The sequence below is a fragment of the Diadema setosum genome, chromosome 7 (genome assembly GCF_964275005.1).
Source record: "Diadema setosum chromosome 7, eeDiaSeto1, whole genome shotgun sequence".
NCBI lineage: Eukaryota > Metazoa > Echinodermata > Echinoidea > Diadematoida > Diadematidae > Diadema > Diadema setosum.
The window spans coordinates 21,409,631-21,421,371 of NC_092691.1; the positions used below are offsets into that span (position 1 = coordinate 21,409,631).

The following is an 11,741-nucleotide window of genomic DNA, read 5'->3' on the forward strand; positions in this document are numbered from 1 at the left end:
ATGACGCCAACCACATCTTATATGGACGTCGACGACTACTGGTGGAATGGGACTGTGAATGAGACTGCGGTCGGACCACCATCCCACATCGCAGCGATGAAACTCGCCCACAAGATCGTTCTCACCTCCATCCTCCTATTCATCATGCTAGCCATGGGGTGCACCATCACCCTGAAGGATATTAAAGATGTGGTGAGTGACAGAATGACAGCAATTGCGATTAACCTGATTTCTTTTTTTTTTCTTTTTTTAACTCTGTGATCTCAGACATGGTGTTTTAAACCCATTCTAAACCCACTTAGACCTACTTTAGACCAGACATTAGTTTAAAAGGACTGTACAGTACTGGTTGAGGTGGGGATTCATGTTTTCAACATTCCTAAGTGAGATAATGAAAAGCCTCTTATGAAATATGAAAGAACATGTAATTTTAAGAAGGATTCAACGTTTATTTGATGAAAATTGGTTTTCAAATGGCTGAGATATCCAAAAAAGTGCTAATGATAAAAGGCGACATGCCACAACTTTATTATCATCTCTTTGTTTCACCTTGTTTTTGGATATCTCAGCCATTTCAAAACTGATTTTCATCGAATAAACTTTTGATACCCCTTAGAACTGCATGCTCTTAGACATCTCATAGAGTGGTTTCTGAATATCTCGCAAAACGTTAAAAGCTAATCCTCACCTCGACCAGAACTGTACACACCCTTTAAAGTCGGTTTCAGTTTTTAGCAGAATACGAGCCGTTGACATGATGGTTGAGGCCATAGTTTCGCTTGTTTTTGCTTTACGTGAATCACCGAGTTACATTTCACGTCATAGACAGTTTGCTACATGTATGTTTTTGTGAGTTACAGTCATGTGATCATTGGATGATCATGATCACTGAATTGATATACTGTAATTTTTAGCCGTAGAAGACCAATTTGAATTTAATTAAGTCAATCTTGCACCGTTGCTTGAATTTTATTTTGACAAGTGACATCGTTTATTTTTCACCTCTGACACAAGACCTACATTGCAGTCAGCATATTTTTAGGATCATCATACACATACAAGTATTAATGTTTTAATGACAGAATCGGCTATCAGTTGAAACAGTCTTGTTTTATCGATTCAGATTCAATATGCCTTCAGAAGGCCCGCATCATTAACTTTGTGTCACCGTGCAATATCAGGAGCTATAGTGACAGATTAACCTTTTTTTTTCATCCTTTTCGATTTATTCTGTAATCTGTAATCTGTATTACACAACAAAAAAAAAAATAACAAGTTTTCATTCTTCCACATATTTCCACGTACGATCGCGTAAAAATATCAAACAAAAAAAAAAATGTAGAAAGCAACAGAAGGGTGATGAACGGTATTATCAGGAGCAAAATTCTGAGGGGAGAAGTACAATAGATTTCTAAGTGCTGGCAAAAGAAAAAAAAAGGAAGGAAGAGAGAAAGAAAATGATGTTTAAAATGAAGGCACTGGCATGGATGTAGTTGAAAGTAACATAACTCGTGCTCCTTTGATTTGTTGCATGTTAAAATATTAGGAAAAATGAGCTTTAAGCTTGGCCAGACGTGAGTCAACAATACGACTCTTCAATATACCACGTCGCGTTACTTCCTAATGTACCTTATCAAAAGTAACTTAATGTACACAGCGCCAAGAAGAAAGGACTATGTTATTGAAGAGGTGACCCGAGACCCTCATCAGAGGAACTGTATACACACATGCAGGAAAACGCAGCAGTCGAGTCAATCAGTTCGAGTACGACCCAGTACACATGCATTCCTATAATATTCCAACAGGAATGATAATGATGATATGCATAAGAAGAAGAAAAAAAAAAAGAAACAGAAGTTCCCATCTATAGGTGACAGCTGTTTCAGGGTTAGTGTGAAATCCTATGCTGGAGCTTTCCATGTATTTGGGTGTGTCCGTTCACCCTTCTCCTCCCCTTCCCGGAGGAGTAAAGAAGTAACACAGTAGGCCTATAATCCTACCTACGTGGTTGTGCCTTCTGCTTTATACGCCCTGGAGGAAGCCACTTCAAAGTTCCATTCTGCGTGTGAGCAGATAAAGGTCATTTTGAGAGAGAAAACGAAAATCCGACATAATGAGACACAGAGCTGGAATAAGGAATGTCGTGAACAGTCCCCGAACGGTTTGTTTACGTTAAAAGTTTGAGATTATTTGCGATTTAACATACTAAAATGTAATAAGAAAATATAGGATATTTTAATCAAACTCTAAAAACATTCCGTGTTCTGCAACAAGCAAGGCACCATTGGCAATATTCTATTTTGTTCTATCTGATGATGAACTTACTTTAAAGTGATTAACAATGACGCTTAACACGTTAAGCAATCAAGCTCTTTATTATTTATAAAACGTTCAACCACTACTAAGTGGGTGATATATAGCTTTACAACTGTTTTGTTGCTATGGTTTAAGATTCGGGATACTTGAACCATCTCGCTTGCACATTGTGAACCATGGATCTAAATTAACACCTGCCGGATTTCCGGATAAACAGGTCAGATGGAGCTGTGTTTACACGAATAGTTCATGACAAGCAATTGAACTCGAGGGACATGAGGTTAGGCAACAGATTTTCACATTTAGATAGTATACTTAGGAACTACAATGTACCCCCCCCCCCTTTTCTCTGCCGAGATTAAGCCAGACGAATGGAAACTTCTCTGGTCATGACCCCAAACCTATTTGGGTCATGTCAGAAACTGATGATACAAACCATGAATAACTTTGTAATGAAAACTTTAAACTGTATCTGCAAACTTTACAGAGGTTAAATTTAATCATTGCGAAGTTATTTTTCTGCGGGAATAATTTTTGTATTAGGGTTGTCGTCCCCCGCTTCTGTTCTTTGAGTGTAAACCTGAGCTCATCAGCATCAGATTCATCGTCACCTACCGTGGATTCAACAAGACCTCCTGGAACCTGGGATGATACACCCAACCAGTGGTTTACAGTGGCGGTCTTTAACCGTCGTGTAAACTTATCCCTCAAACTGAAAGATCTAGGACTCTTTCACTCTGACTGGACTTGCGATTGTTCTGCTGCGTGCTGTCAAGAGCTAGAGAAAAGCAATTAATGATGTTTATACTGAGCCATAACGTGACTGAATTCAGTTTAGACAGATTATTTCAGTTAAGAAAACGTCATTTCATTATCATATCCCCAAAGAGAGGACATCAGGAAACTAAAGCAGTACATTTTTTTTTCTATTTGCTGAGAACACCAGTTAGGTGTTTAAGATCAATAATGATGTTCATGATTCGTAAATACCAAGCATCATGGACAATGTGGAAGTACTATGGTAAAGTTAAAGAAAATATCGCTCTACATTATTTTGATATTCTGAATTGGAATCTTGCTCCGTGCGAAATTTGATCCTTTGAGAATGAAGCTTTTTAAAGTAACGACACAGCATATAACATGCAAGAAACAAACCGCGGTCAAATCATACAGATTGTGCGGAGCAATATATTGCAAGTGAGATGCAATTTGTCACCATTAAAGGGGAAAATGGTCCAAATTAGTCTTTTAAAAAAAGAGTAAAATCTTACAAGTTCAACGGTAACAATTTGACTGAAATCGGATGGCAAATAAGGAAGTTATGACATTTTGAAGTTTTGCTAATTTCTGCAAAACAGTTCTTGTACAGTGGATAAGAATATGCAAATTAGTGAGCTAACCATGTCATAACTTCACAATTTTCCATTGATCGTGTACAAAAAATGACGAAAATTCGATGTTTCTGTCAGGTCTGTCAGTAAAGTCTGAAACATAATATTATTCCTGGTTGAATAATTTCAGAATAGTGATAAGTTAGATATACCAGGATATGAGACTCGGGCATAATTGCGTTTTAATGAAAAATGTATAGAAAATTTCACAATTTACAAACTATAATAATATTATGGCAAGTTGTGAGGACATGACATACTCACATTGCCATTTGCGTATTCATATTGACCGTTTAAGAACTGTTTCCTGAAAAATTAGTGAAACTTCAAAATGTCATAAAAAGACGCAGCTTTCAATACTAGCTGGGAAGGAATTCAGAAGTAAGCGAATCAGAAGGAGGTAAGGCTGGGATCGGAAAAGCTTGCTCCTCTTTCAACCTGTCCTTCTTGTCTGTATGTCCGACAAAGTCAAATATAGTCCAATATCAAAGAAACCTTAATCAAAGAAAATTCGTTCTTTTCTTCCACAGCTACGCGTACCGACAAGTGTGCTGATAGGAATGTTATGCCAGTTCGTACTGATGCCGTTAACGGGATTCTGCCTCGCTCTGGCCCTGTCGCTCCCGGCGCACTATGCCATCGGGGTGCTGGTGATATCTTGCTGCCCTGGAGGAACCGTTTCCAACCTCTTCACCTTCTGGACTAACGGCGACGTTTGTCTCAGGTGCTCTCATTCATATCCTGCAGAATTTGATTTCATTATGTTCAGACATTAAATCATTAATTTAGATTATCTTTGTCGTTGTAGGTGTCATATTTATAGGAGCTGATGAGCTCATGGGGGCTTTACTTTGTTTGTTTTACGTAATCATTTTTTGAGAATTCAGTTTATCGAAACAAGGTTCGATATCCCCCGAAGGTTCTTTAATCAGAAAAATTAGATAAATTTTCGTTATAGCTAACGAAACGCTTTCATTTTTCGGATTACGAATCTTCGGAATCGAACCTTCGGAATTACGAACCGCCCTATAACAGTGCTCAATTTATATTTTAACAAGAACAGATAAACGGTATCAATATAATGTAAATATAAAATATATAATATAGATATGATATAATGATTTTCGTCATCATGACACACCCGCAGTATCTGCATGACGACCATCTCCACCGTGGTTGCCATAGGGATGATGCCCTTCAACCTCTTCATCTACAGTCGAGTGTGGACCAACGACAGGGCCATCATCCCATTCGTGAGCATCTTCACCTCGCTCGTCTGCATCCTGATACCGGTTGCCATAGGGATGGTCATCAGGTGGAAGAGGAGAGAGTGGACATCGCTCATCGCGCGAGTGAGGGCACTGTTTTTTTTTTTTCTTTCTTTTTTTATACATATCTGCCGATCTACGGGATGTCCCATTGTTCGCACAAATGCTGCAATCACCGATCTAGATACGGGATAATCCGAAGCAAAAATGACTTGGACGATGATGTCATTATAGATAGAGCTTTCCATAACCGTAAACTCTGACCTAACATCCGACAGTCCCTTGCCTCGTTTCCTGTCACTTTTATTTGGATCGGCATTCACTTTTGGAGCTTAAGCTGAGGAAATAGGTCTACATCTACGTGAGATCTAACAACGCCAAACGCGTACTAGTATATTCGTAGGATCCTACTAGCGACTGATAGCGATAATTCGGGGGGGGGGGGGGGTTCCTGTCGGGTATAAGAATAGCGGTAGAGGACTACATGAGGTTTTTTTTATGTTCCTTTCTCACTGGTTAAATTAAACTTCAACAACAACGAGATACCCTGATAAGTCGCACAAAGTGCATTATTGTGCGTAAGAAGAATAATGCCGATACATGGTAATATAGAAATATAGACAAAATGTAATTACAGCCAGAAATGAGAGTCATGATCTGATATCGTCATATAGCATGAATGGTATCATTGAATTACCCTATAGGAGCTCACAAATTTAATGTCAGTCAAGGATTCTAATCTGGTAATGGTTTGATATTTTGATGTAATGTTTCACCATTTTAACATCGACATTAATGAAAGCAACCACTGCGACTAATTTCAAACAAACAAAATCGTGAAATAAAGTAATGCCTTGCATAATAACACATAGATATGGAATATTTCGTCTATTGTCTTTGAGAGATAAGCATCAGCTGAATGTTATTATTATTATTATTATTATTATCATTATTATTATCAATATCATTATTATTATCATCACCCTCATTATCTCCATCATTTAATTGTTGTCATCATCATCATCATCATCATCATTATTGATCTCGCTGCATCTGTTCCAGGTCGGGAGCATTCTGGGATTGCTTGGGATCTTAACCTCCGTAATCCTGACGGCACTCATCAACCCTTCTACCTACCGCGTGGGCTGGCGAGTCTGGATTTGCTTAGTCCTCCTGCCGTCGTTGGGGGCGACATTAGGCTACGCTCTCGCTTTGCTCCTCCGCCGCTCAACCGTCCAAAGCCGGACCATCGCCTTCGAGACGGGCTTTCAGAACGTGTCCCTGGCCATCACGCTGATCCTGCTAACCTTCAAAGATGCGACCCATGTGTACACCCTGCTCATCTACCCGTCGCTCTACGGACCGTGCATGATGTTCGAAGGCTTCGCAGCAGTGTTCGTCTACAAACTGGTGAGCCGATGTTCGGACCGGAAGTGGACTCGAGCGCCCAAGGTTGATGGCGTGGATGACTTTGGTTATGAAGCAAACATGAAATCCATCTAACAGAAGACAATAAAAATCATGATCCAACATGATTCGCGAGGAAAATATATACTCTTGCCTCTAACACACACGAAATAATGAATAACATACAGATAATCAATAATTCTGCCTACCTCCTCCTTTAACTGTAAAAACTCAAACAGCGGTGGCATTATTTGATTTCCTTCACCAGAACCTGTAATAAGTAATAATAAATCATAAATGAATAGATAATAAGTAATAATCATTAAAATCATTACTTTGTGCATACTCGCAGAGAAGGGAACTTACTTTACAAGGCCCTTTTGGCGTTATTCAAGTTCTCTTTTTCATTTTCACAGATATATGTTAATGATTGATTATCTTTTTTGTATACCGTATCGTAAATTACTGCAATGGTGCTGTTGTATTTTTATATCAGAAAATGAGACGAATAAACGAATTGAATTGAATTGAATTGAATTGAATTGGATTTAATTGGATTGGATTGAATTGAATTGAATTGAATTGAACTGAATTGAATTGAATTGAATTGAATAAAGGGCTCTGTCCTTCACAAGGTGTTGACAACGCCGTGCCAGTGCGCCCTGCCGGTGCACAGCGTAATCTCTATTTTGATCGTACGCAAAACATGGAGCACTATCAGTATCTTCGAACTACTCTAGTTTGTAGATTTTTCTGGGCAATTTTTACTTGTTGGGAAAAGAAATATCCAGTTATTAGCTTTGAAAATGCAACAATGCTTTCATTATAATAAGCAAACAATATATAATGGGACAAAATGAAATTATTGAATTGATTCTTTATTCAATAGATACACTGTTGGCCATAAAGGTGGAATATTTTTTTTCTCTAATTTCAACGGCATATCTATTACAATGTGCTTGGAAAATAATAATGTTTGATGTATGTCAATCACTTAACTTTGTTATCATGCCGCTTACACACTTTCACAGTGATTTTTAACTAGTTTATGTCTATAAATCATTGTAAACTATGGGCGCGAAACAACATTGACGACATTACAAAAGAAACTTTATCAACTGAATAGTTGGTTTAAACGTCATTCAATTTTCCAGATGATTTTGTGTGTGTGTGATTCCATTGACAAGTTCACATCAAATTTAGTCATTGTTCTTAGATTTCACTAATATCGGATATGTCCACCCCGGGTTGTTACCTCTAGCACGAATCAGAGCGCGTAGGCGTTGTGGCAGGCTGTCCACCAGGTTGTTGATGACGTCGACAGGTACAGCTTCTCACTCTTCCCTCAACGCAGCCAACTCCTGCAGATGTTGAGGAATGACCTCTCTGCCGTTGATGGCTCAGCATAGGGCATCCAATGCATGTTCTGTGGGGTTCATATCTGGCGAACAAGCTGGCAATGGTAACTGCTCAACCCCCTCTGCCTCTAGGAATTTTCTAACTACAGCTGCCCTGTGCGGTCTAGCGTTATCATCCTGCAGTGGGAAATGGAACCCATACACATGTATTTCACATGGAAGGCAGTGGAATTCCAATATCTCCCCGTAGACAGCGGCGTTTACTAGATAAGTAAATGCCACTAGTGGTGTCATCCGGCACCACTAGTGGCGTTTTCCTGCGTAATGGATTCCGGCCCAGACCATCGCTGGGCCTACTCCACCATGTGTTATCTCGTGGACACAGTCATCCCGAAGGCTTTTCCCATGAGCAGCTAACCGACGAACTCGCTGTCTCCCACCTCTACGGTCAAGGATGAACCGGCACTTGTCCATGAAGATAACGTGTTGCCAATGTCCCAGTTGAAGCGTCCTGTGTAGTGCTGCCTGGCCCAGAGGAGACGAGCTACCCCGTGGCGAACCGTCAGGCGTGGACATCTAACCAGTCATCGTGCTCGGTAGCCATGTTGTATCAATCTGAGATTGACTGTTGATCTTGAGACGTTAATTCCATGATGTCTCCTCCACAAGCGTTGAAGACGACTCGCGGGTTACTTCCGGTTTCTGCGGCTAAGATTCAACAGTTGGCGATCATCTCTACTTGATGTCAGTCTGGGACGTGGGGGTGATTTCCATGGCAGAACATTTTCCTCTCTCACGATGACGCTTAAGGATTTTAGAGACTGCACCCTGTGAAATCCCTAGGATTTCTCCTATACGAGTCTACTTGTAGCCCTCCTGCATTAGCGCTATCAGCCGTCAGCATTGGACTAGGCACAGTCTAGGGGGACTCTCTACAAGGTGCAAAATCAGCAAAAAAGGCAATATTTCAACTGCACAGAGCTTTATAGTCTGCACAAGGTAACTTTGTTACGTAATAACACATTCCTCATGTTCAAAATATCACCTGAATAATCCGGTAACATTACGTAATCAATAACATACCAGCTTGTCTACAGGCAGCCGTTTAAATGCAAACAAAACGGTCGACTTCTATTCCATACCAAATTATTCCACCTTTTTGACCGACAGTGTAGAATGAAAACTTATTTCAATGAAAGTAAAAGTCAGGCAAAACCTTATTGTCAAGTTATGATGTGACCTTAAATATAATTTAAACTTAAATGATAAAGATGTAAAATCAAAAGAGAATCATTTCCTTTTTTGAACAAAGAAAAACCACTCAAATTAAAGGAATATATAGGCTAGCAAAAGGCAGAAGTAATTCTTCATGCAAATAAATACGGTGCTTAGGAATATCGATGTGTTGAATTTCATCATCTAGACACTTACAATGATGCGTTAAATCTAGATATTCACATTCAAGGATTGAATTCCGAATATTATCACTTGTGTTTATTGTAATGATCACTATGAGAAAAGCCAGATTGACAAAAATAGATCCTTATCACGATTTTGTGTTCATCATTTTTATACAGATCTGATGTGATGGCTATTAACTGCAACTTTATTCAAGATAAAGAGATGAACATCTTCATCTAGAAACTCCCTGTCTACGTCGATTAGATCTTATGAGTACATCAAATTATTGCCAGATAATCAAACTCTTGGCTTCAAGTTATTATCTGTGCATGCATATTGTACTGATGATAACGATATCAATTCAGTTGTAACCTAAAGTCCTAAAACTTATAAAATGTTTTAAAGGACAATCTCACCTTCATATACATGTGGATTGAGTGAATGCAGCAATATCAATAGAAAACACCAGTGAAAGTTTGAGGAAAATCAGACAATCCGTTCAAATGTTATGAATTTTCAAGTGTCTGCGCATTTACACTATACTGGATGAGAAGACTGCTATAGTTTATGATGTCAGATAATATGTAGAACGACATAAGAAAAAATATAAAGAGAATTTCACATTTTTTTTTTTAATTTCTCATTCCCTTGACTTTTCACTGACATATTTTAAGGGAAATATTATTCCTTCTGCCTTCTTAAAGAGGCAAGTCAAGTGCTCTTTTATTATGCGAGAAAAGCGAAAATAATATGTTAAATTGTCTTTATATTTTCTTTATAAAAATGTGGCATCACAAGCTGTAGTAGTCTTCTCATCCAGCGAAACTTCAAAAATTCATAAATTTTGAATGGATTGTCCCGTTTTCCTCAAACTTTCACTGATGTGTTCTATCAATATTACTGCATTCTGTCAATTCACATGTATATGAATGTGGACTTGCCCTTTAAGCACACAACATTGCTAGTAAAAATTCGTTGGACATTTTCACATTGTATACACGAAAGCCTGTACACTACCTATACATAATCATTTGAATATTTTCATGTCATTTGTATATCTGTGAAAAGTGTTGCAACTATTCGTTTTATCATAACAATGCACATTTAATTTTGACTACATTATAGAAGGGAGAACAATAGAGTGTCATCTGTATAGGAGCTATTATAAGTTGTGTTTGTCTATCCGTGTTACAGGCGACGGTGCGCTACAATTACAATTAATTACAAAGAACAAAAATTTTGTATAGCGCTCCGAGTACAAACTATATAATGAGTTGTTTCACAGCGCCTTACATTACATCACCATTTACTGCTCAGATGCAACAATAATATCCTCTCTATAATATAGAGAGGATATTATCTATACTTAATCATTGTACATTCTCAAAACAACTTCAAGTCTGAAACCAAACATAACAACTCATCACGTGATGACAGTTCAAACATCAGAAAATCGACGGTTAAAAATATACGATGCACTTTATAGATAAAGGTTTGTACGTGTGAATGTGTCTGTGTAATACATGCAGTGTAAATCATACCTTTGTAATATAATTTTATACATGCCCTTTATGATCACATCTCATACACTTTAAGCAATCGAATAATCAAAGTTACATGCTGATGCTATAATCAACCGCCTCCTGTAGTTGTCGCTTCTCTGTAGTATACAAACTCTGCTGTACTACAATGAACAACCGCCCCGTTTGTTGACGACGGTTGCTTGCAAATATTGTTACTATATCCGGAAAGGATTTCATCTGGTTTTCTAACGAGTTGACACTTTACATTGGTCATTGCAAAGCCTGTAAAGCCCCATCGCAGCATAAGACGAAACGTATAGACTATAACGGTAAGTGATATTCTCATTCATGCATTATTTTCTAAGGCCTAAATATATTTTTGCACATAATATATTGTATAGGGTACTAGAATCCCTAATCTTCATTAGATGATACTTCTATCTTAATTATTTGACTTGAGATTACACTTGGCATACAGTTACAGTTTCTATATCAGTAAAGCTAAAAACCAATCATATCTTTACAAGCTTACGTATTACGAAAAAAAAAATCAATCCGTATGCGGTTGAAATCGAATGATGAGCTCAAATTATGTGAACTCCAGTGACGGATCCAGGAGGGGCGCACCGGGCGCGGGCCACCTTATTATATTTGTTAAAACAAAAGAAATGAAAATAAAAACAATGGGGGTGGGGGAGGGGAGGACGGGAGGCGTGCACCCCCCTTTTACGGAATACCTGAATCCGACTCCCCCTCCTTTTTTTTTTTTTTTTTTTTTTTATCCAGTCGATTCTTTCTCCCCCAGACTGCAAAATCTTTTTTGAGTAAAGTTCATGTATATATACTCAGGAGAAGCCATGTCACCTAAGTGATTTAAACTCTTTTCCTCATTATGAATACGTCCATGACCGGGACAGATAATAGTATTTGGTAACGTGTAGTAATATTCGTGATCATGTTAATACAGACTTTCATGCACACTCACAAACATTGTCTAAGGAGCCGTCTTCATTGCGGGTATCATGCACTAGGGGAAATCTGAATAACGAGAAAATCTTCCTGGCATAACCAGCGACA

At 38.4% G+C, this 11,741-nt stretch overlaps 1 protein-coding gene across 1 annotated transcript; it reads left to right on the forward strand.

The window, feature by feature from the left end:
• On the forward strand, positions 1–6,478 carry LOC140231112 (ileal sodium/bile acid cotransporter-like). Its single transcript, XM_072311264.1, has 4 exons — positions 1–192; positions 4,238–4,431; positions 4,855–5,059; positions 6,038–6,478. The coding sequence occupies exons 1-4, from the start codon at positions 1–3 to the stop codon at positions 6,476–6,478; spliced, it is 1,032 nt and encodes a 343-aa protein (XP_072167365.1).
• Positions 6,479–11,741: the final 5,263 nt, after the last annotated feature.